Source organism: Artemia sp. Qi Xiang Cuo, chromosome 11, assembly GCF_049724085.1.
Source record: "Artemia sp. Qi Xiang Cuo chromosome 11, ASM4972408v1, whole genome shotgun sequence".
Classification (NCBI taxonomy): Eukaryota; Metazoa; Arthropoda; class Branchiopoda; order Anostraca; family Artemiidae; genus Artemia; species Artemia sp. Qi Xiang Cuo.
Genome location: NC_142804.1, coordinates 40,729,805 through 40,748,976, shown reverse-complemented (window position 1 = coordinate 40,748,976; position 19,172 = coordinate 40,729,805). Strand labels below are relative to the sequence as shown.

Here is a 19,172-nt window from a genome sequence, read left to right as displayed (position 1 = left end):
TTGTTTTCTTTCACAATTTTTTTTTTGTTTGGCCTCGACCGAGTCCGTTGATTTTGAATTGAAAATCAACTATTTTGAAAATCAGATAGTCCGAGTAATTTAGAGGCAAAGATGTTTAAATGGCACGGGTAAATAGTGGAAAAAATACTGATCTAATTTCAGCTAGTTATGAAATTTGGAATAACGTAAAAAAGACTGCAAGAAATAAAATACCACAAATATAGAAACAGAGTTTCATAGGCCCCTTACAAAAGCGGCATTTAAAGCCTGGTTTTGAAGATGCTTGTCCTATCTTTCTCATTCTTGTATTCTCAAAACTGCATGAAGGATTCTTTTTTGTCGGGAACCTTAAATCCCCTTCTGATTCCTATCATCTTGTTTATCTGATTTACTTCATTGGAAAATTCTTGAAAAGCCTAATAGCCTACCTGGTTTATTATAACTTCCATTGTTCAACACAAGCATTCGTTCTTGTTAATGACAATGTTTTAGTTCAGGAACTGATCACTGAACACAATATTGTCTTTTTCTTGGCGAAATCAGTTGCCTCTTTCTTATCATAATGTCACAAGTAGTGAAATGCTAGAACATAGAAAACAGCGAGAGAGCTCAAAAGCGCACACACTCACACACACACACACACACACACACACACACACACACACACACACACACACACACACACACACACACACACACACACACACACACACACACACACACACACACACACACACACACACACACACACACACACACACACACACACACACACACACACACACACACACACACACACACACACACACACACACACACACACACACACACACACACACACACACACACACACACACACACACACACACACACACACACACACACACACACACACACACACACACACACACACACACACACACACACACACACACACACACACACACACACACACACACACACACACACACACACACACACACACACACACACACACACACACACACACACACACACACACACACACACACACACACACACACACACACACACACACACACACACACACACACACACACACACACACACACACACACACACACACACACACACACACACACACACACACACACACACACACACACACACACACACACACACACACACACACACACACACACACACACACACACACACACACACACACACACACACACACACACACACACACACACACACGTATACGCACACACGTTCACACACACACGTTCACACACACACGTTCACACACACACATGCGCACACACGCTGAAATATTCTTACAGGTTGAAATTACGTTTCTAACCCCTATTTACATTCCATTAGCCTATAAGTAATTATGTCTCCGATGTCAGATAGAAACGTGTTGCGGAAACAAATTATATATATATATATATATATATATATATATATATATATATATATATATATATATATATATATATATATATATATATATATATATATATATAATGATACGCAAATTTATTCTGGAAATTAAGTGCAAATTTAGCCAATTAAATAGGAAATAAACAAAATTCAATAAAGGAGATGTAAAATAAAAAAGGAGAAGTTAATTAATAACTTCTCCCAAAAAGTGTGAATCTTGCGGGTTTCCTACTGCATTCAGGATGGATACACTTCATATCCTCTGTAATGCGTGGTTGTTCAAATGGGGAGCATAAGCTTTTAGCACCCATTGCTGAAGTTCCTGGTTCTGTATCAGCTCCCTTGATAGTATCAGTCTTAATATTCTCCTCGCACTTCTTGTCCCCACAGAAAGGTGCAAGGATCATATTTTTCCTATCCAGTTCTTCCTTAATATTATTAAAATTGAAACACTCCCTGATGTGACTTTTCATCTCCTGGGTGGCCTTTTCCAGCATCGATTGCTGAATAGTATCAAGCAAATGCTTCACACGTTCTGGCACATTAACGAGAGACAAGGATTCCTTAACACCCGTGTCCCTTCGGACGGCAACAAACTCGTTTTTCTCGACATCACGGGGACCGACTTCAATTCTCAAAGGAACACCCTTTAGTTCCCAATGGTTATATTTCCAGCCTGGGTCATAGTTGTCACGATAGTCTCCTTTAGCACGTAAACCATTGTCAGTTAATTCCTTCTCTATGTTCCTACAAAATTCATATAGGTGTTGTCGATCTTCTTCTTTGGTATCAAAGTGTATACCACAGGGAATTATAACAACCTGTACAGGAGCTACTCGAGGTGGCAGTACTAGTCCCTTGTTATCAGCATGGACCATGATTAGAACACCGATGGTTCTGGGCGTCATGCCCCATGAGTTTTGCCAAACAAAGCTTCTTTTATTAGTCTTAGGGTCCTGGAATCCAATATTAAACATTTCTCGCCTGGAGAAATTTTGGCCTAGCATGTGTGAGGTCGCTCCCTGGATGCCTCTGCCATTGGCTGGTACAAAGGCTTCCACCGTGGTGGTGAAATCCGCACCGGCAAATTTTTCCTTTTCTGTCTTTCTTCCTTTTATAACAGGAACTGCCAACAGGTCTTTGTAAACCTTCTCATATAAGTCAAGAATGGCGAACACTTCAGATTCCGCCTCTTTTCTAGTTGCAAAGGCACTATGACCTTCTTGCCACAAAAACTCTCTTGATCTTAAAAAAGGGGTTGGGTCCTTAAACTCCCATCTAATAACATTGTTCCACTGGTTTAAACGTAAAGGCAGGTCTCTATGTGACCGAATCTGTCTAGCATAGGACGGGTACATCACAGCCTCCGATGTTGGTCGGATTGCGATTGGTTCTTTTAATATTGTATCACCAGATTTAGTAACCCATGCAACCTCTAGTTTAAAACCGCGAATATGTTCTTTCTCTTTTTCCAGCGCTGACTTTGAAATCAACATCGGAAAATAACAATTTTCGACGCCAAGTTTCTTGATTTCTTCGTCAAGAAAAGTTTTTATCGTATCCCAAATGGAATACGCCCAGGGAAGAAGTATATAACAACCACTGACGTCAGAATAGTCAATCATTTTAGACTTTTCAAGGACCTCTGAATACCATTTGGGGAGATCCTCTTCTTTCTTCGCTTCCACTCCCAATCGCGTTTTCACTGGATTTTCTTTTTCATTCATTTCACCACCTGGAAGCTCCACATCAGTAGAAACAGACGGCTTTATTTCTGATGGTAGATTATCAATAACATAACGCACAGCTTTATTGTTAAAAATTGACATGTGCCACTTTAGAAGAGAAGATGGGACTGTCCTATCAGCGACCATGTTGTGCCAGTTTGGATTCAAAAATAAAGCTGCCCAACAGACTAAATCCGCCATGGTCAAATTCTCTCCAACCAAAAACTTCTGACTTGAAAGGATGTCTTCCAGTTGTTTGATGAACCTTGGAAGCTGCTGAGGCATAATCAAAATATCTTGAGCCATAAAAAACGATTGGTCTACTTTAGTCATTTCATTGACTGTTGATCCATACAGCTGAGGAGCATATTGTCTTGCTAAAAATCGACATATAACTCCTTGTTGAATAAGTGGCATATTATTCTTTGCAATGAATTTTGTTTCATTGCTCCACTGCAACAAATATTTTCTTCCTAATGCTACTTCAGCAACTAAGATTACACCTAAGGGAGGATTTACTTTAGATGCAAACAATTCCAATTTCTTCCCGTCATCATCTATGGAACCTTTATCCGTTTTGGACTGTCTATATTTTTTTACTACCCACCAGATTGCTATTCCAGCACCTGTAACAGGAATCCCGGCGCGAAATAGTTTAAACACAGAACTGCATGTAATCATTTTTTCTACTAAGGGTCATTGACGATTGACTACTGAGTTATATTGTGAAAATGAAGTCATGGTTTTTATCCAGATATGACGTTTGTGTAAAAAGTTATGTTGCTCATTATACGCTGCTATGTTGTCTATACAGTTCGAAATGGCTTTAAATAATATGACGTCATAGTGACATAAATTCAGACTTCAGCTACGTTGTGTATAAAATCACTTATAGAATCATATTTTGCCTATGAAAAGTTTGTGCTCAATCTGAGTCTCTTTGTAAGTCCAAAAATTTAAGACCAACCTCTACAAGAGGAATGATATTGCTGTTCCCCTGCATCATCTGATCTTTCACAAATTTTCTTTGTTTTCTTTCACAATTTTTTTCCATGTTTGGCCTCAACCGAGTCCGTTGATTTTGAATTGAAAATCAAGTATTTTCCAGTAGGCATCAAGACATGACTAATTGTAGAAAAAAGCCAAGGCAGATAGTCCGAGTAATTTAGAGACAAAAATGTTTAAATGACACGGGTAAAAGGTGGGAGTAAATTTGCATCAGCAAAAAATACTATTCTAATTTCAGCTAATTATGATATTTGAAATCAGAGGCAAAGCTTTAGCGTTGCCTATAGTAAAGGCCATACAGCTCCAATGTTTTATTATTATTATTTATTTATTTTTTCCCAGAGGCACTTCATATGGAAGGGGTCGTCGTAGAAGCTTCAAAGGGGGCTCATTCGATTGGAAATTGAGAGTTCTAGTGCCCTTTTTAATAGTCGAAAGTGATTGGAGTGCAACTAGCCCCCCCCCCCACGCCCATCATTTCCCCAAACACATCCAATCAAACTTTTGAGATAGCCATTTTGTTCAGTGTAGCTGATTTCCAGATAGAAAATATGTCTTTGAGGAGGACACTCCCCCACAACCCTCAGGGCAAGAGTTTTAAGGTATGCCCTGGGGGCATATAAGGTTTTTATAGAAGGCGTTGTCATAGAAACTTCAAAACATGCTCATTCGATTGGAAATTAAAGGGCTAGTGCCCTTTTTAATAGTTGAAAGTCATCGGAGTGTAACTAGCCCCCGCCCCCCCCACCCCCATCATTTCCCCAAACTCATCCACTCAAAATTTTCAGATAGCCATTTTGTTCAGCGTAGTTGATTTTCAGATATAAAATATATTTTTGAGGAGGACACTCCCCCACAACCCTCAGGGCAAAGGTTTTAAGTTATACCCTGGGGACATATAAGGTTTTTATAGAAGGTGTTGTCGTAGAAACACCTACTTTTATTAAAAAGGGCTAGTGCCCTTTTTAATAGTCGAAAGTGATTGGAGTGTAACTAGCCCCCCCCCCCACACCGATCATTTCCCCAAACACATCAAATCAAAATTTTTGGATAGCCATTTTGTTCGGAATAGTTGATTTCCAGATAGAAAATATGTTTTTGAGGAGGACACTCTCCCACAACCCTCCGGGCAAGGGTTTTAAGATATGCCCTGGGGGCATATAAGGTTTTCATAGAAGGTGTTTTCGTAGAAACTTCAAAACAGGCTCATTCGATTGCAAACTAAAGGGTTAGTGCCCTTTTTAATATTCAAAAGTGATTGGAGGGCAACTAGCCCCCTCCCCCATGCCCCTCAGTCCTACAGAAACAACCAATCAAAATTTTTTAATAACTATTTTGTTAGGCGTAGTTAATTTCCAGATAGAAAATATGTTTTCGAGGAAGACAATCCCCCACAACCCTCAGGGCAAGTGTTTTAAGTTATGCCCTGGGGGCATATAAGGTTTTTATAGAAAGCGGTGTCGTAGAAACTTCAAAAAAGGCTTATTCGTTTGGAAATTCCGAGGGCTAGTGCCCTTTGTAATAGTCGAAAGTGATTTGAGGGCAACTAACCCCCCTCTCACGCCCACCTTTTCCCCAAACACATCCAATCAAAATTTTAAGACAGCCATTTATTAAACGTAGTTTTAAGTTCTGGAAATTAGGTCTTTGAGGATTACAACTCCCCCAAAGCCCTCAAGGCAAGGGTTGTAATGTAAGAATTCTCCGAATCCTTCATATTATTTCTTATGGAAGGGATGCTCGTATAAACTTTAGAGAGGGCTCATTTGATTGAAAGTTGAAAGTTCTTGTTCACTTTTTAAGAGTCAAAAGAGATTGAAGGGAAACTAGCCCCTCTCCCTCATCCACGCATTAAATGCATCAGATAAAAATTTTGCGATTGACATTTTGTTAAAATAGTTCAAAGTTCTGATAAAAAAAAACGCCGGTGTCGACACAGCCCACCAGGGCCCAGGGGTAGGCGTTGTAAGTTATGCCCTGGGGCATAACTTATTAAGGGGGGTTTATAACTTATGGGAAGGGGTTTTTTATGGGAAGAACACATAGGAAATATATTATAATTATCCAATTATAAGGTTAAAATACATACTCTGGGATAGATGCAAAATAGCTTTGGCACACAAATTCCTATTAAGGTCAATTCCAAACTGTCGTGATCCCTTTGTGTCAGCAAATGAAATGGTCTAAACCCCTTTATTGGAGCTATTTTTTCAATCCATTCATTGTTGTCAATCGCTGTCCACAAGTTATGCAAGCTGTCTATTGTTCATATGTAAGGTTTTTATCAAAGAGGTAATCGTGCAGACTTTGAAAAAAGCCTCATTCGATTTAAATTGAAAGTTCTAGATGCGTTTTTTAAAGTCAAGAATAATCGGACAGTAAGCACCCCCCCCCCCATGCCATAAAAACTTGAAACTTTTTGCAATCAAAAACGAACAAAAATTAATTAAAAAAAAACTTTCCGAAAAATAAGTTTTTCGAAGTAAAGGCCATTTTAAACTTAAGCTCAGGAGATACAAATACCTGTTAAAATTCCAACTCAAAACGAGCAGAAATTATTATTAAAGAATAAATGAAACCCAAAACGAACAGAAATTAAATAAACATTCATAGCAAAAAAAAATACAACAAGTAATAATATAAATGAATAAATAGATCTTAAAGCAAGTAATGTTTAGATTGAATATGAAAATCAAGCTTAAAACGAAAACAATTATTTTGCTATTAAATTATAAATGAAACTTAAAACGAATAGAAATTAAATAAACAATCAATGCGAACAAACATACAATATATATTAATGTAAATGAATAAATAAATCTTAAAACGACTGAAACTTAAATTGAATATGCAAATCAAGTTTGAATCGAAGAAAAATAACTACAAACAAGAGTTTGGGTATCGTCTCACTACAGAAGCCTAAAACCTACTGCGTCATTGGTGCTTTACTGAAAACGAATTATATTACAAATGTTTTCTTTTGTACTTAATATTGAAAATAAATATTAAAATTACAGTAAAATTTTGAACTGATGAGCTTTTAGCAATTAATATCATTATGCATCAAATATTCTGTTTAATTTATTAGTTCTTTTCAAGATTGATCAAGACAAATATAGTTTCACTACAAGCAAAATTTGGATACTGCCCCCTTCTTTAACTGTAAAAACCTAAAGCCTTCTGCGTCATTAGTGCTTCACTGAAAATGAATTGCTCGTATATTACAAATTTATTATTTTCCAGTTCTTACAGCATTGAAAATGAAAACAAAAATTACAGTGAAAAAAAATCTTGAACTGATGGATGTTTCAACAATTAATATCATTATATATCTAATATTCAATTTGATTTTGTTTATACTTTCCAAGACTGTTCAAGACTCATATAGTTTTGCTATTTTTTTTAACTCTGCCATTTATTGTAACTAATCGTGTTAGTTTGTTATGAAAACATTCTATCGCTTCTAGGCATTTCTATTTGAGCGGAAAACTGCACCTCAAACTTTGTGGAACATGCATTTTCTTCCATAAAACACCAATATATAATAAAATGTCAAGTTTCGGAGTGTTCCACCACTCGTAAGCAAGTGCCATTGGTATTTTTAAATCCGCATGGTCAATTTAGGGGGTGGAGGGTAGGCTAATTCTTGTAGAAGCCCCATTCCGTCTTGGTATGGTTCACATTTTCAACACCTGGCGTCCAGACTATCATATAATCTACCAAGAATACAACAACAAAAAATCATTATCAATAAATAAATGAAACCCAAAAAGTAACAAAAATTAAAATAAATATTAGAGTAAAACTCAAAACGAGCATAAATTAATATGAGTAGGGTTCAAAACCCCTATGCTTTCTAAAAACCAGAATATAATTTTTACTTTACAGAAAAAAAATGTGCATTGTCAATTTAATATACATATGCTGATATTTATTCCTTAAAATCTTAATTGATTTTGGATTTCTTAAAGTTACAAAAGTGAAAATATGTCAAAGAATTGTTTTCAGTAAAGCGCCAATGACGCAGTAGGTTTTAGGCTTCTGCAGTGATACGATACCCAAACTCTTGTTTATAGTTATTTTTCTTCGATTCAAACTTGATTTGCATATTCAATATAAGTTTCACTCTTTTTAAGATTTATTTATTCATTTACATTAATATATATTGTATGTTTGTTCGCATTGATTGGTTATTTAATTTCTGTTCGTTTTAAGTTTCATTTTTACTTTAATAGTAAACTATTTGTGTTTGTTAAAAGATTGATTTTTACATTAAATCTAAATATTATTTGCTTTAAGATCTATTTATTCATTTATATTAGTACCTGTTGTATGTTTTTTGCTATGATTGTTTATTTAATTCTGCTGATTTTGTGCTTAATTTATTATCTAGTAGCAATTTTTGGTAGTTTTAAGTTTAAATTTTATCAAGTATTTTTATATGCTGAGCTTAAGTTTAAAATGATCCTTACTTTTCTTTGAAAAACTTGTTTTTTGGATAGCTTTTTTTTTAATTAATAACGTAAAAAAGACTGTAAGAAATCAATTACCCCAAATATAGAAACAGAGTTTCATAGGCCCCTTGCAAAAGCAACATTTAAAGCCTGGTTTTGAAGAGGTTTGTCATATCTTTCTCATTATCGTATTCTCAAAACTACATGAAGGATTCTTTGTTGTCGGGAACCTTAAATCCCCTTCTGATTCCTATCATCTTGTTTATCTGATTGACTTCATTAGAAAATTCTTCAAAGCCTAATAGCCTACCTGGTTTATTATAACTACCATTGTTGAACAAAAGCATTCGTTCTTGTTAATGATTAAATATAAAAAAAACAAGTTTTTTAAACTGAAAGTAAGGAGCGACATTAAAACTTAAGACGAACAGAAATTAATCCGTATATAAAAGGGATTGTGCCCTCCACAATGCCTCGCTCTTTACGCTAAAGTTTTTTATTGTTTTAAAAAATAAACTTGTGAGACAGAGTCAAACTTTAGCGTATAGAGCGAGGCGTTGAGGAGGGGACAGCCCCTTTCATATACGGAATGATTTCTGTTCGTTTTAAGTTTTAATGTCGCTCCTTACTTTCAGTTTAAAAACTTGTTTTTAAATTTCTGATCGTTTTTTAGTTAATGCAGCTTTTATTTTGGCTCACCGTCATTGAATAAGTAAACAAAATTTGCATAAAATTTTTACTTTTCTTTTGCTAAATGGCTGTTTCTAAATTTGCTTATGACGTAACTTACAAATTAACTTACGTAACGAACTTCTATATTCGTATATTTTTCTTCTGGCAAAATATACAAAGTTACATATTTTTGCAGACATGAGCTTGAAACCTATGTAATAGGGTTTTCTGATACGCTGAATCTGACGGTGTGATTTTCATTAAAATTTTTTCACTTCTAGGGGATGTTTCCCCCCTCTTTAAAAAATCAGGTAGATTTTCTCAGGCTCGTAGCCTTTAATGAATAATACTAAACTTAATAAAATTTATATATTTAGAATCAGCATTATAAGCCCATTCTTTTGATATATTTATTGACATCAAAATTCCGTTTTTAAAAGTTTCGATTACTATTGAGCCGTATCGCTTTTTTTTTATTGCGTAAGTTATTACGTATATGAGGGGGTTCTCCCCTTAGTCAATACCACGCTCTTTACGTTAAAAGTTAATTTTTTTTTTAATTCACAAACCCCTGAATCACAAAGGCCGTTTAATTAGAATAGATAGCTCTTTTGAAACCACTAAAACAAAATGTAGTTTAAAGAGCGAGGTATTGACTTGGGGGAGAACCCACTCATATGCGTAATAATTTCTGTTCGTTTTGAGTTCTAATGTTGCTTCTTACTTTCAGTTGAAAAAAATTGTTTTTATTTTTATTTAATTTCTGATCGTTTTTTAAATAATGCTTGGAAATCCGGCGCCCCCTTCATAGAAATGTCCCTTACTCCTAGGAAACATCCTCCACGGAAAGACTCTCCCGAGTAGCTCCCTCCTCCAGCCCCCCACCCCACCAGAAAAAAATCCTTCCTGAAAATGTCTGTATGCTTCCTAATAACCAATACAATATGTAAACAATGGGCAAAGTTCATAACTTGCAGCCCTTCCCCTGGGAACTGTGCGGGGTTAAGTCATCCTAAAAGACATATTTATTAGATTTTCGACTATGTTGAGCAAAATGGCTATCTCAAAATTTCAATTGGGTGACTTTGAGAAAAAATTAAGCGTGGGAGGGGGCCTAGTTGCCCTCCATTTTTTTTTAACTTAAAAAGGGCACTAGAACTTTTAATTTCCGTTCCAATGAGCCCTCCTACGATATTCTAGGACCACTGGGTTAATACGACTACCCCTGGGGAAAAGAAAAAAGCAAATAAACACGCATCCGTGATCTTTCTTCTGGCAAAAAATGGAAAATTCCACATTTTTGTAGATAGGAGCTTGAAACCTCTACAGTAGGTTTCTCTGATACGCTGAATATGATGGTGAATTTTCATTTAGGTTCTATAGCTTTTAGGGGGTGTTTCCCCCTTTTTCGAAAATCAGCCAAATTTTCTCAGGTGCGTAACTTTTGATGGGTAAGATTAAACTTGATGAAACTTATATATTTGAAATCAGAATTAAAATCTGATTCTTTTAATGCATCTATTGGTATCACAATTCCATTTTTTAGAGTTTCGGTTACCATTGAGCCGGGTCGCTCCTTACTTATAGTTAGTTACCACGAATGTTTGACAATGTTTTAGTTCAGAAACTGATCACTGAACACAATATTGTCTTTTTCTTGGCGAAATCAGTTGCTTCTTTCTTATCATAATGTCACAAGTAGTGAAATTCTAGAACATAGAAAACAGCGAGAGAGCTCTCTTGAATGAAATAGAAAGCGTTACTATCCATTTTAAGTAACTAAAGAGATCGTGCAATAGCGAAGTCTCAATATTGGTTGTTTTGTGCCGGAAAACAAGACTTACTGCCAAAGAGGACCTGAATGGTATTGAACAAATAGGGATATTCTGAGGTATACATTTGGCTTCAAATTATGAAAAAGGTGGCCTTACAACCTTAGAGTCTTAGGAGTAATTCCTGCAAAGCGGAGGTACATATGTCTCAAGCATGTTTACAGTCCCTTAAAAAATAGTCTGCAACTATTAACTGTTTTTCCAGTAATACTATGAGTCGGAATCATACGGGTTATACTTGTTGAAAAAGTGAATTTAGTAAAGTGAACTCATTCTCGACATTGTTTTTTTTACTTAACATGCTTCGTTGATTGGCATAAAAACAATTACAGCTCGAATATATCACCTACAATGGAAGTTGAATTAATTTTTGTTTTATATCTTTGTGAAAAAATCAATCAGAGTGTGCATTCGATTTGACTAGAATCCTGACACCCCTTTCCCTCTTTTTTGTTGTTATAGGCGATTTTATCAATGTTATGTGCAATTCCATGTCGAGGAAGTTCATAATACCAAGGCCTTGATTCAAGTTCTCTGATCCAGCTTCAAGTAACTTATTTGAAATTTTCTCTTTTACAGAAAAAAGATAGCTTTTTGTTCCTTGAGCTCTTTTCAGAAGTTCTCGATTTTTCATTTTTTTTTCCCTTCGATTTCTCTATGTCTGAAAATAGCTTCGTCATTCTCCCTTACTTGTTATTGCGGTTTTTACTTTTTCTTTTCTGCTTCTTTCTCGAGGAAAGCAAGGTAACTCACCATAGCTTCTGTGACTAAATCAAGTAATTTTTTTATGCATATTCTGTACTTCAAAAATTCTGTATATAATCGATAACAGGGAGTCAAGCATTCACTGACTTCTGACGCGCTCTATTTATTTCATATATTAGAACCTGAAGTGATTTCGAAAAACCAAGCTCAATGGCAGAACTCCCGAGAGGAAAGCAAAGACTAGCTTAACTAGTTGGACCATTAAATGAAATTTGAAAGTGTCTGTCGCATTCCCAATACTGACTAGATTGTTTCAATGTCCGATAATTCTTATGGACAACTGAGGGAAAACTGCTCTCTCTAAGTCCAGCATTTTAAGCTTAAAATATAGATCGTCTGGCCTCAGCCAGAAATATATTATAAGGATATCTTGTATTCCTAAGATAAATAGTAGTCGAGCGAAATGACCTGGTAATTGGTTTTAAGAACATTCTTTTTTTACAATTTAAATAATTTTAGGAAAAAAAACACTAAAAATTAGACGTTTCCCCTTTACTATGCATGTTTCTCGTGACTATAAGGAGTAAGTGAAGCCATTCAAAACGACTTTTCTTGACATGTTTGAAGCTAGATTAACAAAAATGCATCTTAACTGAAAAATAAACAAAATTAATAAATAAAAATCTGGTCTATGGGGTTGAAGCGAGCAAGTTATTATTTATGAATATTGGCCGGTAATTACACACATCAAGCAATTTTCTATTCGCTGAGCTTTTTGGATCGCTAAAACAATTGATTGTTTAAAAATAAACACCTTTCGTATGCAGCCAAAAACAAATGTTTCAAATGGCGTTGCAGATTTTTTGCCCATTGTAAAACAGGCTCTATCCCAATTCACTGAGCTACCTAGCTTTTTCAACTGTTTATAAATCTGACCACCTTTCCTAAAATCAAAACAAATTACAATATAAGGAGATAAGCCTAGGGTATTTTTTAAAACCTAGGAGGCGGGGTGAAATGGGCCCTTCATTCAGTTTTCTAAAATAAATAACAAAAGAGGTGTTTGAATGTTAAGGACATCTCAAAAGAGAAATTTTTCCGAATCGTAGGGGGAGCAAGGGGGCACATTTCCCTTACACCAATTGAATAAAAATTTCGTAATTACAAAACTGGTCGCGAGAAAATACGTTTTGAAATTTCCAGTGTCTCAGTGTTTCAGTCCGTCTTGTAACGGCAGCCGACTGATTTTTACCTTAATATTATTATAAATAGCTCAGGCAGATGGATATCAGGAGGTCTTTCAAGTCCAGCTGTCCGTCACTTCATTATATCTTACAATTGCTGCAATATCTCCTCCTTCCCTCTGCCTCTCCTAACCATTTGCAGAAAGGTAGGAATGTTACACATTGTTTGAAGCAGAATTGTGCAAAGATTTTCAATATCCGGAAATTGAGGACCAAATTTGGGCCAATCTTCCCTCAGAAGGGTAGGCGTGTTGAACCTTCTTTGAGCCGGAATCACACAGGAATTTTCATCAGTACGATTATGATGCCAAAGTGGGCCATAGGCCCCCTCCAATAGCTCCGCTGAGATTTTAGCATAGAGGTAAGGATTCTACACACTACGAACTAGAATATTACGAGAATATTGAATCAGTATGGCTAGAGGGTTTATACGTTTTTTCCCTTCCCCCAAATTCCCACTACCCCTGCCTTTTAAAAAAATGAAAAAGAACCTCTTCTGAAAGTTTAAACTGAATCCTCGAGCTGTGTGGCATATTTACCAAACCTTCCTATTTGGATCAGTGTTCTCTGTTTCTCTGGTCGGCAGACTTGTGAAAAAAATAATTAAATCTTCCTGAAGTGCCGAAGTACCTTACCCAGTTTTTTTTTCTTTTAAGATAATTTTTTTTAGTCTTCCGTTCCCTAGGGCCAATTTGTGTGGCGTACTAAATTTAGAGGGGGAATGGGAGATATTTTTCAAAGGAGTCTTTTTTTCGATTCTTTGAAGACTTTTCTATTGAATAGGACTGTTCAGTCTCGCTTAACAAAATTTGCTGTCATCAGTTAAATCGTGGCTTCATTCATGTGCTTGGCATATCAATGCTTGTGGCGTCATTTTAGCATTCATCAAACAGTTCATGGTAACGAACTGTAAGTAAGGAGCGACCCGACTCACTAGGAACCGAAATTCTAAAAAACGGATTGAGATTTTTTAAGATTTAGAATCATATTTTTATGCTGATTTTAAATATATAAGTTTCATCAAGTTTAATCCTGCCCATCAAAAGTTACGAGCTTGAGAAAATTTGCCTTATTTTCGAAAAAAAAGAAAACACCCCATAAAAGTCATAAAATCTTGATAAAAATCACACCATTAGATTCAGCGTATCAGAGATCCCTACTATAGATGTTTCAAGCTCCTATCTGCAAAAATGTGGAATTTTGTATTTTTTGCCAGAAGAAAGATCACGGATGTGTGTTTATTTGTTTTTTCCCAGGGGTCACCGTATCGACCCAGTGGTCCTAAAATGTCGCGAGAGGGCTCATTTGAAAGGAAATTAAAAGTTATAGTACCATTTTTAAGTAACCAAAAAATTGGAAGGCAACTAGGGCCCCTCCCACGTTCAGTTTTTCCCCATGCCACCGGATCAAAATTTTGAGATAGTCACTTTGTTCAACTTAGTCGAAAAAATCAAATGACTATGTCTTTGAGGACTTCTTAATCCCCCACAGTCCCCGGGGGAAGGGCTGCAAGTTATGAACTTTGCTCATTGTTTACATACAGTATTGGCTATTTGGACGTATACAGGCGTTTTAGGGGGATTTTCTCTTGTGAGGAGGGGGTCGTGGGAGAGGGTTACGTGGGAATATCTTTCCATGGAGGAATTTTTCATGGCGGAAGAGAATTTCCATGAAGGAGGCGCTGGATTTCCCAGCATTATTTAAAAAACAATCAGAAATTAAATAAAAAAAAACAAACAAAAAACACAAGTCTTTTCAACTGAAAGTAAGGAGCAACATTAAAACTTAAAACGAACAGAAATTATTACGTATATGAGAGGGCTCGCCCCCTCTTCAATATTTCGCTCTTTACGCTAAAGTATTTTAAGTAATTTCAAAAGAGCTATTTATTCTAATTAAACGGCTTTTGTGATTCACAGGGAATTCTTAAGGAATTGGGAAAAAAATCGAACTTTGGTGTAAAGAGCGAGGTATTGACGAGGGGGTGAACCGCCTCATGTTACGTAAATGAGGGAGTTCACCCCTCGTCAATACTTCGCTCTTTTCATTAAAGTTAGAATTATGTTAAATAAAGGCCGATATAAACAATATTTTGTTTGTGTTATTTTTCGGCCAATCTTAGCATTTAATATTATCTTAAGCAGCTTCATAACTATGATTTTTATGTAATAGTAACCCAAAGATATTGTATTTTTTCGACTTGTGGTTGTTATTAAATAAAAAAAAAAAAACTAGTTTTTTACCAACTGAAAGTAAGGAACAACATTAAAACTTAAAACGAACATAAATTATTAAGTATAGGGGGGGGGGGGAGGTCTGATTTTAATAGATCTTAAAGCAAAAATAAAGTCAAATAATCTTCCAAGCGTAAACTACCACAAAACATCATCAGTAAATAAATGAAACCAAAAACAAACAGAAATTACAATAAATAACCGAGTCAAACTTAAAACCAGCAACAATTAACATGAGTAAAGCTTACAACTCCCATGACTTCTCAAAACCAGAACAAAATTTGCACTTTACTGAAAATAAAATACTTTCCTTAATATTTTAAATATTTTCACTTTTTGACTTGAATAAATAAAAAATTGTCAAAAGGAATAAATATTAGTATATGTATATTAAACTGACAGTCCACGGTCATCTGTTTTTGTTTTTTTTTTTTCAGTTAAGTGCAAATTGTTTTCTGGTCTTGAGAAGGCATGGGGGTCGTTAGCCCTACTCATGTTAATTTACCCTACTATAATACCCCATGCTATAATACTCCCTAACGCCGAGAACGAGCAAATTGCATAACTTTCAGCTCTTTCCCCAGGGACTAAGAGGGTTATGTCATTCCTAAAGACAAAGTCATTGGACCTTTAAACGATGCAGAGTCAAGTGGCAACCTCAAAATTTTGATCCGATGTCTTAGGGATAAAAGGGGGATGTGGGGATAGTCACCCTTCAGTCTTTTTAGTCTATTAAGACGGGCACAAGGGCTTTTTATTTTCGTTCAATTGAGCCATCTCCTAACTGGACCCCGGCGTCACGCCGGTGGATCGACCGAACACCGCGGACGAGAGGCCCGGTCGACCACCGCCGAACTGTCGCAACACCGCCGCCAGCAGAGGCGGCGGCGTTCGTTTGACTTTAAATTAATCTTGCAGTAATTCTTTATTGCGTCAACCGCAAAGTCGGAGCTTTTCCTTCTTATGTGGCTTAGTATTTTGATTTTCCTGATTAGAAATCAAGCAGGGCTTGCACTATCCCCGAATTTTCGAGCATTTCCCCGAAAAAAAATTTGGTTCCCCGAAAATCACGCAATCACGGTGCCACCCCTAGAGATTTATCACCAGTGACTTTCCCTGCCAAATATTACTTTGCATAAAAACCAGACAGATGCAATATGCTATTGCAAATATTGCAATATACAGAGTTCTTCATATGTTGACAAAAAAAAAAGTATCGTCTTTATGAAATGAGTTTAAATCATTTCGAATGCAGTTTATCAATCGCTATTTCTTACATTATTCGTAGAGAAGAATTTTATTTCCAAGTTGAATAGAATTATAGAACGCATTCATTACTATACAGCTTCAGCCTTCAGTTGGATTTTGAAATTGACAGCCGACAGATTGTTTCTACAGCTGAATTGAGAGTTTGCAGAGTTTTTTTTCTTTTGCTTTTTTTAGATAAGATTTTCTTAATGTTTAATACTAAATTTTTGAACACCTTATTGAAAATATAGTCTTCTTTCTTAAAAATTTTTAACCCCCCCCCCCCCAAAAAAAAACCTTCTATTGAGACAGAATTTAGCTATAGACTAAGCTATGCACAAGGTTGGGGAATTAAAAATTGAAACAGAAGTTACCCCAAAAATATGATTCCTGGGAAACCATTGAAATATTTTGATAGACACAGGCCCCCCCCCCCATTGGGATTTGTTTGTTGTCTTGGGTATTTTGCGATTTCTCATAGACTACTGGCCTAATTTGGCTTTTGGTGGTTCTGCCTTTCAATTAGATCCTTTGGATCTTATTGAATGTCATGGCGAATTTATCACTCAGTTTTCCAATAATTTGAAGTATATCTGAATAATTTTTAGACTTTTGTTTTTGTCACATTACCGCTTTACTCATACCCTCAGTTTTTTCTTCAAAGAAAACTAAGCTGTTTAACGTTATTTTGCGTGTTTGTTTGGACCATATAGCGACCTAGTTAATTATTAAGTAAATTATTTTTCTAATGTAAAGTTGAGACGGTATTCTATCAAGGTGGTATCCAGAGGGGAAGGGGAGGTATTACATTTAAATGATAATATCTCGAAACTGTTTAATTGAAAGCAGGGATGCCAAAAAAGTACATTTTTTTTTTAATTTAAAGCAGAAACGGCATCCTATCCAGGTGGTATCCAGAGGGGGGGGGGTTAGGGAGATATCATATTTAAATAATAATACCTCAATTTTTTTTTTGAAACCAGGAGTGCCAATAGGTTAATCTTTTTTTATTTAAAGCAGAGATAGTACCCTATCAATATGCTATCCAGAGGGGGCGGGGGGACATTGGGAATTATTATATTTAGTTTATAGAACCTTTATTTTTTTATTGAAAGCAGGGATGCAAAAAAGTTTAAAAGTTGACAAAAATTAAAAAAATTTTCGTGACTTATACTTGATACAGCACTTGTATAGTTTTTTTTTTGAAAGCAGGGATGCCAATAAGTTAATTATTTTTTTATTTAAAGCAGAGACGGTATCCTATCAAGATGGTATCCAGAGGGGGGGGGGGGCATAGGGAGTTATTATATTTAAGTGATAGTACCTTGATTTTTTTTTTTTTGAAAGCAGGGATGCCAAAAAGTTGAAAAGTTGAAAAAAATTAACATATTTTAGTGAGTTATACTTGATAAAGTACTTTTATAGTTTTATCATCCAAAGGGAAAGGCAAATATGCGTCCAACCCGTTGTTTTTCTTATTGATGAAACGAGTTTACTTTGAAAACATTCATTCACAAGTACGAGGCAGATTCAAACTAAAACGAATTGGTGTGACGAGAGCGATATTGACATCACCATCTGACGTTGCACTCGAGCGACAGTGGTGCCCTTGATCCAGAGCCCAAGTTACAAGGCCAGGTCATAATAAAAGCTTTCAATTTGGGAGGTTCAAGGAGGTGTCTTTGACGGTCTTATGACCTCAGGGTACTAGATGTTGCAACGTTCTTACGTATCTACAGTGGTTTATAAAAATCGATCACCCCACAAATTATGACCAAAAATATGCACAAATATAACAAATGTAACATTTGGAATATTATAACACTTTTTTCAAAGCTTTGAAGAAAAGTAAAGAAGGCTAAATACCCCTACGCTTTATAACTACGCATGAAAGCTATTTTAAAAAGAAACTCTTTGAAGATTTCCATGGATATGACCATAGCAGAAGCTTTGAGCCTGGGTGGGGATCAAAGAGGAGTCTTTGAGTATTTTGACCACAGGTGACTTATTGTTGCGACTTTCTTAAATTTGGTCATTTGTTTGAGCATTTGGAAATCAAAGCTTAAACTCAATAACTGATACTAAGTGTCCTAACATTTTGCTTGGATTATAAGTGACGAACTAGGAAGAAAATCTCAATATCTTCCTGGAGCTACTTCATTCTGCATATTATTTCATTTAATTACATTTAAAACGAATGAGCTTTTCATTTTTTACCTAAGAAAATAGCTGGCACTTCATTTTTCTTCATACCGAATAAACCATTAAGTGTTTTTTTTTGTTTTTTTTTCATTGTAATTGAAGTGTTCTCATGTGAAGTCTTCATCATGTATTTTTCAATTTGCTAAATATACCGCTTTTATATGCAGTTTATCATTTGACTGATATATGGTATTTACTAGTTTATAATTTGGAATAAATCCCCAAAAGAAAAATGAATACTATCCATAAGAGCAGCCAAAAACAATAAAAAAGCAGCAGTTCAGCCTTATTCTACATGATATATATTCTGTAAAGAAGCCAAAAAAACTTTAAATGCATTTTTTTTAAATTGTTATTAAAAACCAGTTTTTAATACAAGAAGGCTTTTTAGGAATCCAAAAGAGCACAAAAAAAAACA

The 19,172-nt window shown here is 35.6% G+C and overlaps 1 protein-coding gene across 1 annotated transcript; it reads right to left on the bottom strand.

Moving 5' to 3' along the window:
- Positions 1 to 1,616: 1,616 nt before the first annotated feature.
- Positions 1,617 to 3,836, bottom strand: LOC148946973 (uncharacterized). The gene has a single exon (XM_089096473.1). It carries the CDS (start codon positions 3,834 to 3,836, stop codon positions 1,617 to 1,619), a length of 2,220 nt encoding a protein of 739 aa, XP_088952599.1.
- Positions 3,837 to 19,172: the final 15,336 nt, after the last annotated feature.

Excerpts from the sequence above, each read along its gene's own strand:
- LOC148946973 (XM_089096473.1), bottom strand. The coding sequence starts at position 3,836 with ATGATTACATGCAGTTCTGTGTTTAAACTATTTCGCGCCGGGATTCCT.